This window comes from Notolabrus celidotus, chromosome 20 (assembly GCF_009762535.1).
Source record: "Notolabrus celidotus isolate fNotCel1 chromosome 20, fNotCel1.pri, whole genome shotgun sequence".
In the NCBI taxonomy this organism is placed as follows: Eukaryota; Metazoa; Chordata; class Actinopteri; order Labriformes; family Labridae; genus Notolabrus; species Notolabrus celidotus.
Window position 1 is genome coordinate 20571091 of NC_048291.1, and position 20792 is coordinate 20591882.

Sequence of the window (20792 nt, forward strand, 5' to 3'; positions counted from 1 at the left end):
TGGTGAAATCATTCACAGACCTGAGTCTCCGGTGTGGTCAGTCACGGTGCGGCCATGATGCAATGATGTTTTTAAATGATGTTTTTATTATTATTTTTAACTTAGTTTATTTTGGTTTAGGCAACTTAAACAGTCATTTATACATCTTTACTCTGTTGATATATAGTTTCATAAAATATTATATAACAATAAACAAAACTTAAAATAAATACCTTTAAATAAATTAACAAATAAGAGTAAGACATACATACATATAGAAATAATAGAAAAGGGAAGGAAGAGAAAAATAGAAATAAGTAAACAGATAAATGAAATTAAAAAAAGCACTTTACTTCACAAACACAGTCAAGGAAGGGCTCTACCTTCCAACAAACACATCCCTCTGCAGTCTCACAGAGTATGTTATCTTTTCCATCAAATAGATTTCAAAAACTTTCTCAGACCACAAACTGAGTGAAGGGGGCTCAGGTTGTAACCACTTAATAGTGATACATTTGACCGCTGATGTCAACAGTATTTGTAGAAGGTCCTCTTTGCCTCTTCCTTCAATCCCCTGCGGTGTGACACCGAACAGCACCACCTTCGGATCCTTTTGAAACAATTTCTCCAGCACCGATTTGAGTGAGTTGGGCCCATTTTGGCAACTATTTCTGGTGTCCTCAAAGAATCTTGTTATTATCTTCCACCTAATTTCCCTCCATACATTTGAGTTGGTGACCAGATCTACCCCGGAGCATAATCCCTGTGAAATATCTGTATTCATCTTGGTTTCCCACCTCTCTTTCATATGTAATGTATTATTAAAAATGACATTACTTTTCTGTCCCTGTTTCCTAATAGCAGATTTATCAAGAATGTTTCTATTGTGGATGGCTTCATAACTCGTAAATTATGTTTTGATTTAAGCTTTTTGTCATTGGACTTCAATTATGGTGTTTAGTTTTGCCTAGATATTTTACAACACAAGACATGAGGCAGAGAAAGCATTTTAAAAGTTAGGGAGACTTTATTTAAAGGCATAGCAAATAAAGCGTAAACAAAGACAGCCAGAAATTGAACTAGACGGTCATCTTAAATGATGCGATAGATACCTGTATGAATATAAACCAAGGGGAAGCACCATGTGTAAAGCAACACATCAAATAACAAGGGAAGATTATTGCATTTTGCAAGGTGTACATTGATAACAGTCGTACATTCAATTTCAGTATGAGCAACAATTTCAATTTACAAAAACAAACAAACAAATCTAAAGTGGTAGTTTGTGTCATGATGTTATACAATCTGACTTTAAAAGCCTATAAAGATCTGTTTTTAATTTTGAAAATGTACCATACTTGTTTGTAAAGTGGCATCCTTTTTACACACTTCCAAAAAAGATCTCATATGACAGAAATCGGCAGCATATTGAACACAATCGCATCAATTCTGAATCTGTCCACCAAAGGAGACCCGTCGAAGTGTTTCTGCTGACATACGAAGAAACCAATAGAGGAAACATAACCGCCCTCACAGAGGTGATAAAAGCCAAATTGTGAATCAAATAAAGGCAATCTGACGCATCAGAGCACGTAATGTAATATATTCTACCTCCAAACGCGTCAAAAAGTGAAGCTCATTCATCTGAATGATAGCCCTATGCTGTGTACCTAAGTGTGTCTGTGTGGAATTGTTTTCTATTGTGTCTGTGGTTTACATAGAGACATTGAAGATGCAGTGAAAGGAATAATATCTTGATTAATGTGTAAATATGAGTACAAACAGATCAATGCTCCTGTCTGATTTTCCTGAGAAATGCAGGCTAGCTGTAATAAAAGAGGGCTTCATATTCTCTGTATTCAGCAGAAGTGTTCAATCTGTGCCTGCACATCAATGCTAACAGCGGCTTTGGGCTGCTCTGAGCTATTAACACACCCTTCGAAATGAAAAGATGCGTGGTGAGGACCCCGCCTTTGAATACAGGAAATGTAGAGAAAACCACAGAGCCTGTAGGATACTCATATTTGATATATGTGTTAATGTCCAAACGAAAATAACAACAAAATGCAAAGTGTTCTGACTTCTGTGTACGTTTTTCTATTTGTGCGTTCAGTATTTCCCCTCACAAAGTGGTGGTGGAGTGCTGTCCTGTGAGCGTGCGCCGTCTGTGAGACTGCGTGTGAGAGTGTGCGTGTATGAGGCTGTGGACAGCGTGTCTGTAACGGGCAGACATCAGATTGTACAGTAAAGGGTTGACAGCAGCACTAAGGTAGAAGAGGACAGAGGACACCAGGTTGAAATACTGAGACAGATAGTATAAAAAATAATATGTGTCAGGATGTGTGTATGTTATGTTGAAGGGTGTGTTACTGTAAGGGTGGGTCGGTGTCACAGGGTATGGGCTTGAGGTGCCTGAGGTAGGAGGTGTATGTGAGCCCATGCAAATTTGCATCCTGTATGAACTATTAGTGAGCGTGTGTTCATCTAAAGAGCTTGACCTGTGGTGCTGTGTGCTGGTGGGAAAACTAGCATGTGAAGGTATAATTCTCTGTGTGTCATTATCTGTAGAGGTGCTGTTGTATATGTTCTCGTTTATATCTGAATTGTCTGCAAATGTGCCAAGCTGTCTATCAACAAGTGTTGTGTTAGAGTGTGTTTTGTTTTGTGCTGTTGTATGTGTGCCTGTTTTAATGCTGGGATCCAAATGGTGTATTCCCATGCTAGTGTTTCTGTGTTTCTGCCCTGCGTGTGTTATTACATGAGCGTTCAAGTGGAGGTCTCTGCTCACGTCTTCATGTTGTACTACAGTGTTTGTGTGCATCTCATTTACTGCATCTGCCCAGTGTGTGTCTGTGCTTTCTGAAGGATTGCTTATTTCTGAGTGTGCTTTTGAGAAATTGTACGCTTCCTCTCCTTCAGTACTGGTGGCCTGAGAAAGAGAGAAAATGGTCCGACCTACGTGGAATGGTAGCCAGCAGAGGACAAAGGCCAAGACAATCACTCCTGGAGAAAAAGACAGAGGGCAGAGGGGCAGGGTGGAAAAGAGTGGAGAGAGTTAGATTGGCATCATACATACCAGTAGCAGCTGTTCAATGAAGTACCACTACTCACAGGGAGAACAACAGACCACAGAATACAGATTTTAAAAGGTAATCAGAAATATATTTAAAGCTATAATTGCTATTTTTTTGGTTAGTTGTATTTTGTTTGTTTATTTAATTCCATTTGTTTTTATTTATTGTTATTATGTATTATTATATTATTAGTATTTTCTTGTTTGTTTGTCTTGTCATTATTGGTTTTGCATAATTTATATATAAATTGTGAATTTGTGGTGTATAGGAAAATTGCAATAAAAATAAATATATCTACAGTATAGACAATCTCAAAAGTGCAAATAAATGTATTATACAGTCAATGAGTAAAATGTATTAACTGCAGTTAAAAAATGTCCCTCTAGCCAACCCCAACTAGGTCGGGGCAGATGTCTGTCTAACATGAGTCTGGTTCTGCTTGAAGTTTCTGCCAGTTAAAAGGACATTTTTCCTCGCCGCTGTAACTAGCTAAATACTGCGAGGTTGAATGCTCATGGTGGATTAAGATGAGATAAAACTGAATCTTATCCTGTCTTGGTGTTGGGTCTTTGTTAATAATCTAACATAGAGTATGGTCTAGACCTGCTATGTTTTGATTGATTGATTGATTGATTGATTGATTGATTGATTGATTGATTGATTGATTGATTGATTGATTGATTGAAAAATGTTATGCAGGTCTAAAGTTATTTGGGACCAAGCCACAACCTCCGGCCTTGAGGAATGAAGCCAGAGCAAAATATGCAGTTCCTCAAGTGTCCACTAGAGGCTGGCTCCAAAAGCCCCCGAAGCCACATACACACCCATGAAAACATTTCTGATTGATTTAACCATGGTATTTTTTTTCTTATTTTATAAAAAGATTAAAAATGATTTATTCAACATGCAAAGAAAAAAAACATGTAATGTGACCACTACTATAGTGAGTGGCATATATCTGTAATTTTAAACTGTTGGACACCTAGCCAGACAATGCCAAATATCAAAACAGCGAAAGTAGCTATACAACTGCAAAGTTTAAAAGGTGCAAACCTAATGTTTGATTCAGTGTTGTTCCTTTTTAAAACTTTTAACCTGTTTATATGAACACCTGTCAGCCCCACAAGGGGAAAACATCCTCAGTCACTATACACTACAAGCATTTGTTTCTATGTGTTCTTGTCATAGTGAGGCAGCAGGTGTGTTTCTCACCCAGCATTTTGACAGTGTGCCGGTGACTCTGGTCTCTTCGGCTACTTTCTGGGCGGAGCCATAGTGTTCGTCCGATCAGGCTGTAGACCAATCCCAGGATGCAGAAGGGCACCAGGAAGTACAAGTTGGAGAGAATCATCATGGCCGACAACAGGCCGGATGAAACAGCATAGTCGGTACAGCGGCACTCTCTGGTGTCAGGGAAACCCCAGCCTCCATCTACACTTTCTTCCCCTCCTCCTTTATCCTCCTTTCCTAAATTGTTTTGCTGCTTCCCTTCGACTTCCTCCTCTTTACCACCTCCCTCATCCCTAGTTTTTCCTTCATCTCCTTGTTTCCTCTCCTCCTTCAATCCTGTTCTCACATTTCTTTCTCCTGTCTCTCCAACCCATTTCAACTCACCAATACTTTCTCCCCACTTTCTTCCTTCTACTCCTCCCTCCATCGATAACAATTCTCCACTTCCTCTTTCCCTTCCATTTGTCACAAAGCGTCCCTGCTCTCCTTCTCTTCCTGTCCACCCTCTGTCCTCCCGCCATCCACCAAGCACTGGCTCCTCTGCCCTGACTTCCTCCACTCCAACCATGACCAATACAGGCGCAGCACTGATGGCCGCACCCAGCCACAGGCAGCCAATGAGAGCTCTGGTTCTGCGGCGTGTCACCAGTGTCTTGGCTGTGATTGGCCAGCAGACGGCCAGATACCTCTCAATGGAGAGGAAGGTGATGTGGAGGATTGTGCAGAAGGTGCAGCACTCTGACATGAACATGGTCAGCTTGCAGGCAAGGTCTCCAAATGGCCATGGCCTGGGCCTCCAGAGCTGTGAGAGACGAAGAAATGATTTTACCCTTATGACCCCTTTATATTAATCTGTATTAAATTACATAATAACACACCTGTCAGCTGAGGTGCACACATATCTTTTTAAAAGGCACATTCTAAGTTCACATCCCAACTTTATGCTTCTTAAGGCTAAAGAACAAAATTAAAGTGGGACGTAACACCTTGATTTGAAAAGAGAATCCACTGTGAATTGTCTTATGCCTGCAGTCTTTCAAACAGCCAGCAGGGGTGCAGTTTAAAAAATGTTCAGATTGTTTAGAGCGTGGTTCCCAACTGGTCTGGCCTCAGGATCCACCTCCACGTTTTAAATGAAAAACCCAAAATTTTGTAATGTGTTGTTTAATGGCAGTTGTGTAGCAACCAGCGTTGATATGCATTGACTGTGTTGTTGTGTAAATTAACTATCCTTCTGCAAGTGCGCTGTCATAGCTAACACATGTCCTTCTAAGGGCAGCAAAACATTTTGCCTCAACTTTGATTCAGGCACACATCCGCAGCTCTCTGAGAACACACTTTTAGATTCGGGCCGGCTAGTTAAAATCAAGGGTTAAGAGGTCTATCAGAAAATGAGTGTACTCCTCTGTCAACTAATTATCTAGAGAAATACCTTCTTGCTGCATTTATGTTGCAAATTGTAAGTCTTTTTTACAAAGTATGAGGGATCTTTCCAAATTAGTTTGTGCCCCATTGCACCACGTTGTATTTCATTTTGCCTCTTTTTCTCTAATTTCAAAGGGAAAAGAGTAGGCTTGGCTTAACACAATGTTTGAAGGAATTTCACAGAAATTACAGCTCTAGAAGCTCAACCAGTACCAGAGCCTTGACATGAACTGGACTATATACTGAATATACAGTGGATAGCAAATGTCTACACACCCCTGTTAAAATGCCAGGTTTTGTGATGTAAAAAATTGAGACCATGATAAATCATGTCAGAACTATTTCCACCTTTAATGTGATCTATAACATGAACAATTCAATTGAACAAAAAAAATTAAATCTTTTAGGGGGAAGAATAAAAATTAAAAAACTAAAATAAAAAATAAATTTGCTATCCACTGTATATGTATATATGTATACATATATACATATGTACATATATATATATATATATATATATATATATATATATATATATATATATATATATATATATATATATTGACATGATCTCGATGTATACATTAGTTACAGACTGTAAGATTTCTGAACAATTGGGAAACAAGGAATAAACAATCTTAACGACAACTCTCAAACCCCCACAATATTGTTTGTTTTCTCTCACACATTGTGTGATCTTCAAATGCGATTGTGCAGAGGAGATGATACTCTGGGTATGACACAAGCCTCGGATATAATGGGAGAAAATGTCATTTGACAGCAGGTACCCCCCCAAGGGGAAAGCACATAGGATTAAATAAAGAACTATTGGAGCACAGTTCTTAGAGGAACACAAATGCGTCATATGCTGCTTCTACATACCTGCTCTACCTTCAGCCGAATCATCAGAGTATCATTCATATCAGTTTAAGGTAATGACATGCATTCATGAGAAATGGAACGCACACCTTCTGTGTTTGTGTGTCTCTGTGTGTATACCTTATACAGATCCAGAGGCAGCAGCAGGAGTATCAAGAGATCACTGACAGCCATGCTGCTCAGGTAGAGGTAGGTGGAGCTTCTCATGTGGGGGCGGAGCCAAACCACCAGAATTGTTAGTATGTTTCCCAGAAGACCGAGGAGCATCAGTGGGATATATATGACAGTCACACAAACTGAAACATCAAATATTGATGCTTCATCAGAATCACTTTATATTTACTTTAGAATCATACACATTATTTTTCATGACTGACAGATAAAGAATGATTGTTTTTTTTACCGTATTGCATTGTACATGAACAGTTATGAAAGCTTCCGAGAAAATCCATAAGACAAAGGTCAATACATTTCTACCATGCATGTATTATAAACAGTAAACATGGCTGCAGACTTAACTTCTGTCTGCAAAACACATTGCTCAATTGCAATTTTTAAAGCTCCTGTAAGGAATTTAAGGTTTGCTTTTATTTGATTTTGGTAACCCCTGGCGTTACCTTTATTTATACTTCTGCGTCGGAGAAGCAATACGGTTCGAGTCTAACTATGCAGAAACCAAAGCTTTCAGCCTGACATGCACTTCCTCAAAAAAACACGTGTCAAAACAATGCAGACTGCAAGCCCTGTGATTGGTCCACGGGGTTGCATCTTAATTGTCTGCACACATTTCCAGCATCGTCCTAAACTGTTTTAGCAGCAGTTAATTCCATCTCCTCTGATGTCCACTTTGATTAAATTGCCATGGTCTCCTGTGCACAACAAGCAGAGAATGTAGCAGAAACGGGAACTTGTGAGCATAGAAATCACACTGCCAACTACTGTTTAAGTGCAGTAATGCAGAGCGATGCGGAAACTCCAACACACAAGTATGTAGTGCTCACGACGGCGTATGCCACTACAACGAAGAGTCAGTGCAGAAGTATAAACAAAGTTTAGTGTTTTGTGATCACACATTTCTTCCTGCTGTTTTTTAGTAGTCAAATGTGTCTCTTACTGTGAATCTTTGCAAAATATAATGTATAAATGCTTTTACAGATAATAATTGTTACAATATAAGAATTATAAGTCTTGTCCCTGATGGTCTTTTTCGGGTTCTGTATGTCATTAATTGGCATCACTACTAATTTCAGTCTGTTTCATAACCAGCTAAAACCTCCCCACTGGAGATTTAACTATTACTTTTTACCCACCTAACTCCACCAAGCCAAAATCCGGTTCCTCCCACTGGCACTCTTGGTTGGGGCAGTCCTCGAGAGAGCCCGATGAAAGGCCACAGTTCTCATCTTCACAGCCACTGCCCATGTCTCCCAGTTCTATAAAATCCATACAGCTGCTGGGTGGGGATGGACTGAGAAAGTGTAAGCAGGGAGGAGAGTTTTATGTTCCCCAGGTTACAGGGTGCTGGGGTGACGCACAGAGATGGATTTCCTATTATGCTCAATCACAGCTTACATGGAAGGGGTCATGAGGGGTGGGGAAGTGTGGTCTGTCTGGTCAGAACAAAAGAAAAACAAGAGATATAAACACTTCACAACAAATCACATGTAAATGTAGGGTATATAATTTAAACTTCCATATACAAATAGACATATGGAGTTCACATGCAAAGAGAGTCATTCCCTGAAATCTCTGAAAGATAAACCTTAAACCATCCAAACAATGAAAATTAACCACTTTAAAATCCCTAATTTGTTTTTGCATCCACCTTCACATTAATGATCACTACAATATAATAATTACTCACATAAATGCACTGAAAAAAAACACGACTTCACATAAGGTTAAAGTATACACTCACTGATGGAGAGGAGCTTCAGTTCCTGGTGTATCACCTGCTGTGGTCACACATTTGTGGACTTGCTGTGACTTACACACCAAGAAAAATCTGTTTCCTCACTTACTCTTCCCTCTCATCAGGGGCGTGTCCTGACTAGGCGCTGACTTTTGCTGGGGGATATGTCCAATAGCATTTTAACAGAAAATTAAAATAGCATATTTTTAATCAGGTAGCCTGTGAATATTTAAGGCAACAGTGTTCTCATTTAGCTTCATCGTAAAATGTGTCAAAATGAAAATCTGGGATTAGAATCTATAATAACCTTTTCAAAATGTAATTTACATTACAAAATAATGAACGTGTATTTCTTAAACTGCTCCCTGAATCCAGTAGGCTTATGCATTTTTAAAAACAGAAAATTGTTTCAAAAGTTATGCTGCCAAATTTACATTTGCTGTACAATTTCTAGTTTTACATTCTATTCTAAGATGTATTTCTTTTACAACCAAACACTACTTTCTATATTACAAATACAGAATAAAGCGGTAGGCATTTTCATGTATTGCCCAATCCTGATGCTTTTATTATTTTTCAGGCAGTATCACTGGCAGGTTTTTATTCTTTTATATTTTCATATTTCATATTTGTGATCTTTTAATTGTTTTAATCTTTTATATTTTGTTGTTTTTAGTCTCCAATATCTTTTTTTTTATCTTAACCTCCTGTCTTAAAGTTATTTTCCTTTCTGACATTTCTTTTTGCTGTCACCTCTCTGCAGGTTATTTTTATTATTTTATTTTTTCATTGTCTTCCTCACATTTCTCTTTCATGGTATTTTAGTTAATTTCTTATTTTTTAAGCACTTTGTAACCCCTGTTTTGAAAAGTGCTATATATATATAAAGATTTGTATTATTATTTTTATTATTATTATTATTATTATTATTATTATTATTATTATTATTATTATTATTTTCATTTATCATTTTAATGTTCCTAATTTATCCTAACAGTTTTTCTAATTTTCCCGATGTAATGTCCTCTTATTCTGAAAACCTCTTTTTTGTCCCTTTTATTTATTCATTTAATCTATTTATTTGAAAAACCTCTTAAACAACTATTTATTGGTCTATTGTCCCATCACTTCATTCTGTTTAATTAACGTGTATTCCTTTTAACCTCTTGCATTGCATTTTCTTTTGCATTGTTAAAGTTCCTCCTCCCTGTCGTTCGAAATGTTTGCTATGTTATTTGAACCATGCTTTGTTTGTCAAAGCACTGTAAACATTTGTTTTTAAAGGTGCTATATATATAAATAAACCTAAAGCTTGATCCGTAAGGCAACTGGGCTAATGTCTACCAGTCCAGTTGCCTTACGGATCAAGCTTTGGATTACCATGACCTGGATGACTGAGAACCTTCACAGATATATAAATGAAGTTATTATTACATTATTATTATCTCCACATTATTACTTCTCTTTAATCTAAATTCCATTGTAACATTGTATATATCTAAATTGTATTCTAGCTTTATTTATCTATTTTATTTTTACTTATTTTATTTTTACTTATTTTATTTTTACTTATTTTATTTTTACTTATTTTATTTTATTTTATTTATTTATTTATTTTTTCTTCTTCTTGATTGTACTTATGTCTGGGTTGCTGTAACAACTGAATTTCCCCCCTCAAAAAAAGTAATATCTTATCTTATCTTATCTTATCTCCACATGCAGTACACACTCCCTGTCAGCAGGTGGCGGTAATGCATCTTAAGCGCTCCTCGCGAGCCTCGAGCAATACAACAAACAGAATTGCAGTTGTAGAAGAAGAAGAAGAAGAAGAAGTTCTCCCCTCTCTGAGCACTACTACGGAACTTTAAGCAAGATGGCATTGAGGGCTGCATTGAGGAGCAAGTGCAGGGTTTCCAGTAAGTCATCGTGGGTGAGAGGGGTCACATTCTGTTGAGAAAACTAAAATGCATGAATGGACATCTGGCAGTCTTTCTAACAGAGGTCCGGGTGCTAGCTGTGTGAGCTCTGTGTTAGCTGCAGAAACTGGGACAAAGGTCGCAGGACACTGACAGCTTCTTAACTTGGGTGACTTCAGACCACCTGGGCCGTCAAACTAATTTCAGTTCAGAGGCCACATACTGCACAAGTTGATCTGAAGTGGGCTGGACCAGTAAAATCATAACATAATAACCTATAAATAACAACTCCAAATTGTTCCCTTTGTTTTAGTGTGGGCCTGTGTCTGTTGATAGGACACATATAAGCTAATATAAATGTTCAAATGATACATCAGTGCATCCCAAACTGATATTAGTTTGAGTTAAAGAGCTAGAAATACTTTGTAGTTGAATGATTGTAACGTTGAAATATTTATAACCACAAAATGTTTATTTTGTTGTGTGAGTTCCTTTTTTAAATTTAGGAAATTAAATTGAAAAAATGTATGACCAAAGTGGTTATGTACTGGGTTTTTTTAAAACAGATGTTATGATCAATATCAACACTTAATATTTGTGTGTGTTTGTATGTGTGTTTAGGTCTTCTATCCCAGCTGTCCTCCTGCAGCAGCCATGGCGGAGTGCGTGTGTCTCCAGCCTTTGTCACTCAGCGGAGAAACAACTCCACTACACCAAAGGTTAAAGTGGACTTTGACCAAAGCACGGGTAAAGATTTGAACCTCATTCTCATGCCCACCTCTCTATTTCTCTTCGTTTTGTTTTGTTTTTAATCCCCCTTTCTCACCTATTCAGGTAACAGATCAGTCTGTCTCTCTCTCTGTAGGTGTGGCCGTGGTGCACATGCAGAGTCCACCCGTCAACAGCCTCAGTTTAGATTTCCTCACCGAGTTCTGCATCAGTGTGGAGAAGCTGGAGATGGATAAGAGCTGTCGAGGCCTCATCATCACCTCGGTATGGTCCCATTTCTGCAGGAGGGTTAAGATGTGTCTTTGTGCTTACATTGTGTGAAATGTTACAGCTAGATGATGTGATGATTTTCTCCTGTTACTTCTACCCCAGAGTCAGCCCAAGGTGTTCTCAGCTGGACTGGACATCATGGAGATGTACGGGAAGAGTCCAGAGCGCTGCGGAGTGTTCTGGAAAGCAGTTCAGGAAATGTGGCTGAAACTCTACAGCTCCAACATGGTGACCATAGCTGCAATCAATGTACGTAGAAAACCACGCCTCCACAAAGACAAAGTATAATGTTTTGAAACCAGCGCTGAATGGATGGGAAAAATCTGCACAAAAGTGCAAAAATGTGACAGAGTCCAGAGACCAAATCAGCTGTGTTATGTGGCAGACAGCTACACAACAACACAGCTGACTGCTACTGTGCCCTCCTGTACCCTCCTGTACCCTCCAGTCACCCTAAGTGACCCCGCCCCTAAACGCAACTTTTGCACTGACTTCATCTTAAAACACTAGAGGTTATCAATCAACCTTTATTAATCAATCTTTATTTGTATAGCGCCAAATCACAACAAACGTTATCTCAAGGCACTTTTACAAACATAGCAGGTCTAGACCGTGCTCTATGTTAAATTATTAACAAAGACCCAACACCAAGACAGGATAAGACTCAGTTATCTCATCTTAATCCACCATAATCATTGCACCTTGCAGTACTTAGCTAGTAACAGCGGAGGAAAAACTTCCTTTGAACAGGCAGAAACCTCCAGCAGAACCAGACTCATGTTAGACAGCCATCTGCCTCGACCGAGTTGGGGTTGGAAAGAGGGATAGAGGAGAATAAGAGAGAGAGAGCGATGATAGTGATGAGGCAAATAGTAGTAGTAGTAGCTGTTGTCGCTGGAGTCCAGCACGTCCTTATCAGCTGGAGTCTGGAACGTCCACAGCAGGACGACGTCTACGGCAGCTCAGAGGAGCCTACGAGACAAGGGAGCTCAGGGACTCCAGAAGGTCTATGGTTACTAACTTTAATGGCACAGGGAGAGTTAAAGTAAGTGATGGAGGTTGGGGGTAAACTAAACAAACTAAAAGCTTTATCAAAAAGGAACATTTTAAGACTAATCTTAAGTAGAGAGGGTGTCAGACCCCCGAACCCTGACTGGTTCATGATTCTACCAGTCAGGGTCGCACAATACCAGTTATCACTTGCACAATACAAATGAAATGTAGAGGGTCTGTTCCCCTCCCCGCTGTGTTGGACTTAATTATGTTCAAGTAGCAGAAGCAGTATCCTAATGTCCCTAAAATGTATCATTCTTAGTGTGTTTGTCACTTGTCTCACAGGGTTCCAGTCCTGCAGGTGGCTGTCTGATGTCTCTCACATGTGACTACAGAATAATGGCAGACAACCCTCGTTATAACATCGGCCTCAATGAGACCCAGCTTGGCATTGTTGCACCTTTCTGGTAAGGACGTACAAGTATGACAACAGCTGAAGCAATGCTGGTAATATCAAAGAATATGAAAATCTAAGTCTTCTGCTCTGTAACACTGTTTAGAAAAAAATGTAATTCTTTTGTCTGTAGGTTCAAGGACACCCTCGCCAACACAGTGGGTCACCGAAACACAGAGTTGGCCCTGGAGCTGGGGCTGCTCTACAACCCCTCAGAGGCCCTGAAGATTGGAATGGTGGACCTGCTTGTCCCTGAAGACCAGGTCCTCGCCACAGCTGCGCAGACCATGAAGAAGTGGTTGGCTATTCCAGGTACATTCTGACTACCTTAGCATCTCAAAGTAGGGGGTTGATTTTGTAGAATACTATTACATGATCACTTGACAGTAGAGGCTGACTTTTTTTCGGGAATCCCACGGGTCACGGGATTCTCAGGTCTTAGTTTTCAAAAACTCAGGTACAGTATGTGAATTTTGAAGGTAATGCCTTTATGCTCTTTTGTTTGTTGAGGTATTTATTGCCTAAAGACTAAAAGAAGGAAAAAAATGGGAGCGGTACAGGAGTGGGAGTCATTCTGAATGGGAGTGGGAGTCATTTTACCGGGAGTGGGAGGGACAGGATTTTTTTTTTACTCTGGCCCGGGATCAGGACGGGACAGGAGTGAAAATCCACTCCCGTGTCACCCTCTACTTGACAATATTTCTATCAATCATTAACATCTATATTGCCGCTATTAGGTCACAGAGTAACTAACCAGGAAAGACAGGTGCAGATCAATTTATCCCCTCCATCGGTTCACTAATTGCTTCTTATCTTTTCACTTTACAGACCACGCAAGACAGATCACCAAGTCCATGATGAGGAAGCAAACCATTGAAAAGCTAGTGTCCAAAAGGGAGGCAGACATTCAGAATTTTGTTGGCTTCATCACTAAGGACTCCATTCAGAAGTCGCTCCGCATGTACATCGAGATGCTTAAAAAGAGAAAGGCCTAGAAGAGAGAGGGACCCATAGAAAATTAGTAATACATACACACATATTAGAGGGATGTTTCGACACAGGTTGCCTTCTGTTTAATGTTTTCATTGGTGCTAAGTTCTTTAGATAAAGCTCATCTTCATAACATTATTCAACCAATAAAGAATCAATATGCTGTGTGATCCTGTGATTCAGTAAGATCTGGAGTAGGATTGTTCAGGAATACTAATGATGGTGATTTAACAAGTAAAGGTTTGCTGAACAATTGTCTTTGTAAACTAAATAAAAATGGTAAAATCAGAAGTGACAGTTTTGCTACACACTTTCCAACTGTATGTGAATAATTCTTTTAAATGTCTGTAAACTAAGCTCCACTCTTAACTGTTATGCCTAAATATTGATATATCAATACAACAGAATTGATACGCCCACCACTACTGCTAACTTTAGCTTATGAATTTGGACATTGTGTCCTCCACTCTGTCCGAATTCTAGATTCTTCTTTCTACATTTTTATGCCTCTGCTTATACATATTAGGAAGTCGGAGCTTGACAGGCCTACCAAGTTGTTACAATTGTAAAGGTCAATATCTAACTGATAGACCTTCACAATAAAGTATCCACCTAATATGTCTTCAAGAACCACAGCCAGCTAATAAGTCAGCTAGGTTGGTACTCTGTAGCTTAAAGTTGGCTAGGCCTTTTTAACCTGCAACAACATACTTATAACTACATTGATTTTCTATCTGTGGTCTCAGGCTTTATCAGTGTAGTTAAAAATAGAAGTTTGCAATTTTTTGTCACTGAGAAATCAAGCCTTGCTGTTAGACACATCAAACAGGATGTGCGGATATCTCTAGTTGTATGCAAGTTTTATCTGCCAAGATCTTTAACCCTATTAAAATTATGTTTAATATATCTGTGTTAGTGTGAGCTCAAACAGTGAGTGAAGAAATTACACCAGCAGTTTCAGTTCTTATACACTATAACTGCCCTGTTTTGGAAGCAGTAAGCAGCTCCTGAATTTAATATTTATCTATTAAATGATACACACAAGAGCCATTTTATGACACTCTGTTTTTAACTGCCTGTCCCAACAAGCAAGTTTGCAATAAATTACTTTGGCATACTTTTTTATTTGGATCTTGTTTATGAGAGTTATTTTTCTGAGTACTCATAATTCCCATCAAGCTAAACACTAATGGTTATCGAAGTCAAGAATCAGGTTGCAGGAGCCAGCTTCACCTCCACTGGGTAATGGTCACTGACACCCAGTGCCTGAAAGACAGAGAGGAAACACTGTAAGAAGTTTGTATACAGAATACTGTTTCAAGTTTCTGCTGTTAAACAGGTGTTTTTGTTTGTTTAGCATTATCTGTCTATCAATGTCACAGATGCAGTAAAGCCAAAGCTGTGTTTACCAGACTGAGGCTGAGATTCAAATCTGTCATGAAGTCGTAGACCTCAGCGCTGTCTTGCACTACTCCCCTCATCATGTCTGCAGTGACCACAATCCTGCAATCACAGAAAGAGGGATGGAATCAAACGCTCATGAGCATACAAGTGTGTGAATGTGTGTTTGTGTTTACCTGTCATAAGGGCAGTTTGTGTGTGACACTGTAGTGTCAGCCTCATTAGGGATCAGCCAGTGGAAACTCTTGTCAGTGAAGAGCCGGATCTGCTGCCAGTCAGAGCCTGATACATAATTACATCCAGTGTTGAAGTCTCCCAGCAGCACGATGTCCTGAAAGGAGAGGAGAGGAGTTTAACCAAACTCATCCTCAGCATATACTCGACTAAATTAACCACCTTAACATTCTTCCGTATTCATTTACTCCTGGGTGTGATTGTAGAGGAGAATAGTGTATTCACATTGGTGTTCCAGCGGGTGCGGACATCAGACACCACATCATACAGAGCGTCCGTCTCCTTCAAAGCAAAGTCTGGGGAGGTGTGCTGAGGGATCAGAACAAAGTTCCTCACAGCTACAAGATGGGAGGAAGAAGAAATGAAGAAATGAAGAAAAAGCATAAAGGACAAGAAAGAAGTGTAGAGTTTTGGGTACAGCAATTGTATTTGACAAGCATGAATCCTCAATGGTGGCAAGCAGACTTAAACTAAGGCAGGTTAAAGAGATTCCCTGCATTGGTCAACTGATTAAAGTTTGTAAAGTGTCAAAGGTCAAGATTAATGTTATCACTTCTAAACATTTGAGCTAAAACTTAGAGGTAAAAGCACAATGATGACATTTTTCTCCTGAGGTCAAAGGTAAACTTCACTGTGACATCATTCTTATGAACATATAATCCCCTCAGATGATCTCAGAAATGCCGAGACAGGTCATCTTCAATTATGGCAAAAAAGGCTAATCATACACAACTCCTCATCCTCAGTGCACAGAATGAATCAGAAGATCTACATCAGTTGTTTCTGACTGTGAAAGAGCATCATCCCTCTTTGTGTTCCCATCACTTTTCCAGAACCTACCGCTTTTGAGAGAGGAAAACATGACAACAAAAGGTTCTCTGATGAACGTGTCTGTTCCACAGGGTTCACAGCCGTCATCGTAGGTGTAGTTCTTCACCACGGACACTGTCTGCTCCCTGGACAGGAAAGACACAACATGTTGTTTATGAATATAGTGTCAGCCCTGTATCTCCTTACGGCCACCAGAGGGCAGATATACTTCTCCTAGGAATTGACTGTGTATGAGTGAATGACCGTGTGTGAAGATGCATCATGATCTGGATATAGCATGCATTTTATTCCAAAGAGATAAATTTGGTAAGTTTTATCTGCATAGAGCTGAACCAACATGTATTTATTATTATATTTGCATAAATGTAGGTTCACAATGCAAACATACACTTCATGCAGATGTGCAACAATTAATCTTTTTTTTTAAATGTTTAAATTTCTACACTTTGATAAAATGTCAAAATATTGATATAACAAATCACCTGGAAGCTCTCATTACAAGTGACTTGTTTTGAAAGGGGTACTTACAGAACATACTATTGTAAATGATACCTGTGCTATTAATTTAACTTCCAAACAGTCCACAACTTAAAATGTTTCTTAAATTGAAAAACAGTTTTATAATGTAACATAGTTTCAAGGAAGTACCATTCTGTTGTTTTAACTTAAATAAGAAGTTCCCACTGTAACAAATCTACAGAAGACAGAAACACTAACACTGCAGAGCTGAAAGAAGATGAAAGTTATGCTGTTTTATGACTTTGTTTTTGCCTTCCTGTGTACCTGTACAGGAAGAGATATCTCTCCTTATAGGAGCTGCGACCCAGAGGCTCACTGGTGATGTAATCGTACCTGAACTCAGGAGAACCTCTGGGAAAAACACACACACGCATACGCATGAGAAGGATGGATAAAGGTGGATCAAGAGCATAGTTATTATCTTTTATAATATCAGTTTATAATGTAAGCTTTTAAGCTGTCCACGTTGTTTGTATGCAACATATAATGTGTGTGGGTAGTCTAACTTGTTGACATGCTCCATGAGTGTTTTGGTGGCTGACAGATCATTGTCTCTGACCTCCTGGATCAGAATTATGTCATAACGGTGGATGATCTGAAAAACATAAACACAAATAAATCTTGTTTTTTATTTCCCAAGAAAATCATTTATCAGTGTAAATTATTTTAATACACTCCAGTAGTGGGCACCACCACAAGTAATATAACTCATATAAGAGAGCAAAAGTTTGGCTTTTGAGCAAGGCGCTTGCACACAACTAGGTGAATCATATGTGCAACAAGTGGTGTCTTGTGGGAAATGTAGGAATGAGAGATTGAGGCTTGAATTATGGGGACTAAAACTTAAACTTTCAAATAAAAAAGAAGCAGGATTTCCCCTTTTGTCTCTAAATTCCTCTGGATAAAACAGAGCTCAACCCAAACTAAACGCTTTGCTTGAATTTGTGCGGTGCTCATCATTCTGCAAAGTCAATTATCCCCAAACTTCAAATGTGAGAATGTGTGATGAAAAAAAAAAGCACAGTAGATGCTAAATCCATTTCCTGACCGTGCTGATGAGGCTCATTAGAGTTGCGTTGGAGGCTTTCTTGTCTCCAAATGACTTGATGTTGAAGGCTCCGAGTAGCAGAGAGGTGGACAGATGCAGCAGGGCCACGAAGAGACCCAACACACACAACAAACGCATCCTGGAACAAAGAGGTTAGATGTCTAACAAAGGGCAAAAGCAACGTAAAGTTATAGGTCAGAATCTTGACTGTATGACGAATGGATAGAGTGAGTTTTTGCAGGAAATGAATGCTGTTGAATATGCATATCTGCATGAAACAGGAACCTGAACGTCTCTTGTTTCCTCATCCACTCTGTGGGAGAGAGAGACAAACAAAACACCTGCACCCCTGGACGCATGACAACATGGACCCTGTTCCTTTTTCTACTGGAATGTAGATGTGGCACTTTTTTTTAAGTATAATTCAAGTTTGATCTTAAAGTAAAACATTATTCAAGAAAAAGAATAATCTATCCTGTTGCCTGGTTACATTGTTGTAAAAGTGATTGTTATATAAAGGTTGTTAAACATGGACAATAAAAGCAGCAGCTGCTGTGTTTTTGCTTGTTGTTACTGCTGCGGTACAAACAGTGTCACTGTGGGTAACATGTTGTCAGCCAGTGAATAACCAAATTCTTTGTTAAGGTTAAAAAAGCATGAATGTGAAAAAAGTATCCACCCTCTAAATATCTACTGTTTCTGATTTTATGGAATAGTGTGAGGTGCATATCTACCTTCCTCTGTGAGTAGGAAACGATGACGCCTGTTGCAAGTAGAGTACAGAGGTTTTCTTGTGTGATTCCTTGGAGGTTTCTCTATAACATTCAAGCAGAACCACTGCTAGTGTTTCCTGCAAGGTTAATTTTTACCTAAGTGCATGTAACTCTGTCCAGCTGGGGAGGGCTGAGGAGAGGAGGTGTGTTATGGATGGTGTCCATGGTCTCAGGTGCAGGTGGTGTAATTTCTCATACAGTCTTGGAAGTCATTTGCTCTGAAGCAAAATTGACTGGGCTGATGGTTGCATGACTTTAACTTGTAGAATCCTGTAGAGTTATTTTTTTTGTTGTGGTGTGAGAAAAATGGTTTATTTTGGTATTTGCTGAGTAACCTTTGTTTAAAAAAATCCCAAGGGTAACAGATTACTGTCTTCAATGAGGGACCACACTATTGCTGAAGAATGTCTTTGTGGTTGATGTATCAGCTTTGTTCAAATTCTGAGAAAATGTTGCCTTGAGTATGAAAGCCAACACTGGGATCTACAAAGTTAACTAATCTGAAGAAAAAGTTTTTGACATTTGAAATATGATACACCAAGAGTCACAAACAACAGCAAGTGCAGCTTTGCAATGCAAACATGCATATCTGATGATCAGAAATGACCTTTGATCGTCTAATGATGGTAACTGTAAACTATGTTTTACTACATTGTGCTCTGCTATGATGTGTTTGGAGGAATGAAAACTGAAAAATACTGCACTCTTTTATATAAGTATGTGTGACAGATATATGTAAAGGTATTTCAAAATGTATCTGAATTTTTTTTTGCACCACAGTTAAACATGTCAATATTTGCATTAATTGTATATGAGAAGGAGATTTGGGAGACATCTTCATGCATACTGCTGATGCTATGGCTGTGTCTGCAGTGCATGATAAATAAAACCTGTATCCGATTTCAAAACATATTGTGAATGCTTCAAACTTTCAACCATTTGAAAATGAATAGGAAAAACATATTTTCAATAAACATGTTACCTTCAGGAAAATGTAATATACTCTGTTATCTTTATCATTCAAACAGGTCAAGCCACACATTTATCTGTTGAACTAGATTGCTGAAGTGATCAATAGAGGCTATTTTTACCTGCAGTGTTTGCAGAAGCATTGAGAAGGCAACAGGTGGCAAGAATAGGTGATAAAGATAGATGTTTAAAAAGGGGGTATTATGCCCATTATGTTCAGCATATGTTCAGTATAAAAGCACTTTTTTGGCTTTTAATGAACAGATGGGGCTCAAAATGCATATATCATTACTCCTATACATACATTTTAAGTTATTTGTGCAGTTATTTTGACAAGTGGTGCTCCCTGTTATGTGCTCTGTATATTTTCCAGCCTTTTTACCCTTTTGCCAATCACACCCTCAGATTTAATGGTAGAGGATAAGTAGATGTGATTTCAAACATTCAGAATAGGCATTTGCACAGCTAACAACCAAAATAGAACACAAATAATATCTGGGGGGCTGTATTTCATTTTGTATGTATTTATTTAACCCTTCTGTTATGTTGCAGCTCAAATTGACCCATTTCAAAGTTAAAAGAAAAAAGAAGAAAATTGTTAAAAGTATTTTTTTCAGTATGAAACTTCTTCTGCTTGGCTTAATAAGCATAATCAACATATGAAATGAAAATGGTTCATTTCACATATTTGGCCTATCTGCAGGAGCCGGGATCAAATAGAGACAAGCTGGCAGCCATTGGGACAGTGAGGGACAAGTGAGTAGAGCAACTTCCACTATTCTATAACCAAGGCCCTAATGTCACAGTGGATGAAAGGCTAGTGGCATTCAGGGGTTCCTTCCATTTTAGGCAATATATGTCTTCCAAACCAGCTAAATACAGCATCAAAATCTGGGCAGCATGTGCCAGAAGAGGTGTCTCTTGTTAATTTATCAACATCACTTCATAAATATAAAAAAGAAATGAAAATACAATAAACAAAAATCTATTTTATAGAAAACTATTGTATTTACATTTAGGTCTTTCGAATGTACATTAAAAAACGTTTTAACATGAATTTTCATTAAAAAACGAGTGTGTTATCCCCATTGAACCATAATCTGTGAGAATTAAAGAACATCATTGCACTAAATATTGATTTAAATGGTTAGTAATGGAGCTTATAA

At 38.6% G+C, this 20792-nt stretch overlaps 3 protein-coding genes across 3 annotated transcripts; 1 reads left to right on the forward strand and 2 right to left on the reverse strand.

Moving 5' to 3' along the window:
* Positions 1–1004: 1004 nt before the first annotated feature.
* On the reverse strand, positions 1005–8598 carry LOC117832955. The gene is made up of 6 exons (XM_034712285.1): positions 8506–8598; positions 8160–8197; positions 7898–8055; positions 6708–6883; positions 4266–5085; positions 1005–2982 (listed from the first exon to the last, which is right to left on the reverse strand). Exons 2-6 carry the CDS (start codon positions 8171–8173, stop codon positions 2102–2104), a joined length of 2049 nt encoding a protein of 682 aa, XP_034568176.1. The 5' UTR covers positions 8174–8197; positions 8506–8598; the 3' UTR covers positions 1005–2101.
* Positions 8599–10284: 1686 nt separating this feature from the next.
* Positions 10285–14142, forward strand: eci1 (enoyl-CoA delta isomerase 1). Its single transcript, XM_034712287.1, has 7 exons — positions 10285–10415; positions 11037–11162; positions 11281–11408; positions 11517–11663; positions 12753–12874; positions 12995–13173; positions 13690–14142. The coding sequence occupies exons 1-7, from the start codon at positions 10373–10375 to the stop codon at positions 13854–13856; spliced, it is 912 nt and encodes a 303-aa protein (XP_034568178.1). The 5' UTR covers positions 10285–10372; the 3' UTR covers positions 13857–14142.
* Positions 14143–14955: 813 nt separating this feature from the next.
* dnase1 (deoxyribonuclease I) lies at positions 14956–18718 on the reverse strand. Its single transcript, XM_034712288.1, has 9 exons — positions 18619–18718; positions 17885–18023; positions 17343–17431; positions 17101–17187; positions 16327–16442; positions 15712–15824; positions 15429–15583; positions 15261–15354; positions 14956–15117 (listed from the first exon to the last, which is right to left on the reverse strand). Exons 2-9 carry the CDS (start codon positions 18020–18022, stop codon positions 15061–15063), a joined length of 849 nt encoding a protein of 282 aa, XP_034568179.1. The 5' UTR covers position 18023; positions 18619–18718; the 3' UTR covers positions 14956–15060.
* Positions 18719–20792: the final 2074 nt, after the last annotated feature.

Excerpts from the sequence above, each read along its gene's own strand:
- LOC117832955 (XM_034712285.1), bottom strand. Across the intron at positions 6,884-7,897 it reads TTTTGGCTTGGTGGAGTTAG|TTTGTGTGACTGTCATATAT; the intron begins GTGGGTAAAAAG and ends TTGATGTTTCAG. Across the intron at positions 2,983-4,265 it reads GCACACTGTCAAAATGCTGG|GAGTGATTGTCTTGGCCTTT; the intron begins GTGAGAAACACA and ends CTTTTTCTCCAG.
- dnase1 (XM_034712288.1), bottom strand. The coding sequence starts at position 18,022 with ATGCGTTTGTTGTGTGTGTTGGGTCTCTTCGTGGCCCTGCTGCATCTG. Across the intron at positions 17,432-17,884 it reads TAATGAGCCTCATCAGCACG|ATCATCCACCGTTATGACAT; the intron begins GTCAGGAAATGG and ends TATGTTTTTCAG. Across the intron at positions 17,188-17,342 it reads CTCATGGAGCATGTCAACAA|AGGTTCTCCTGAGTTCAGGT; the intron begins GTTAGACTACCC and ends TGTTTTTCCCAG.
- eci1 (XM_034712287.1), top strand. The coding sequence starts at position 10,373 with ATGGCATTGAGGGCTGCATTGAGGAGCAAGTGCAGGGTTTCCA. Across the intron at positions 10,416-11,036 it reads GAGCAAGTGCAGGGTTTCCA|GTCTTCTATCCCAGCTGTCC; the intron begins GTAAGTCATCGT and ends ATGTGTGTTTAG. Across the intron at positions 12,875-12,994 it reads GGCATTGTTGCACCTTTCTG|GTTCAAGGACACCCTCGCCA; the intron begins GTAAGGACGTAC and ends TTTTGTCTGTAG.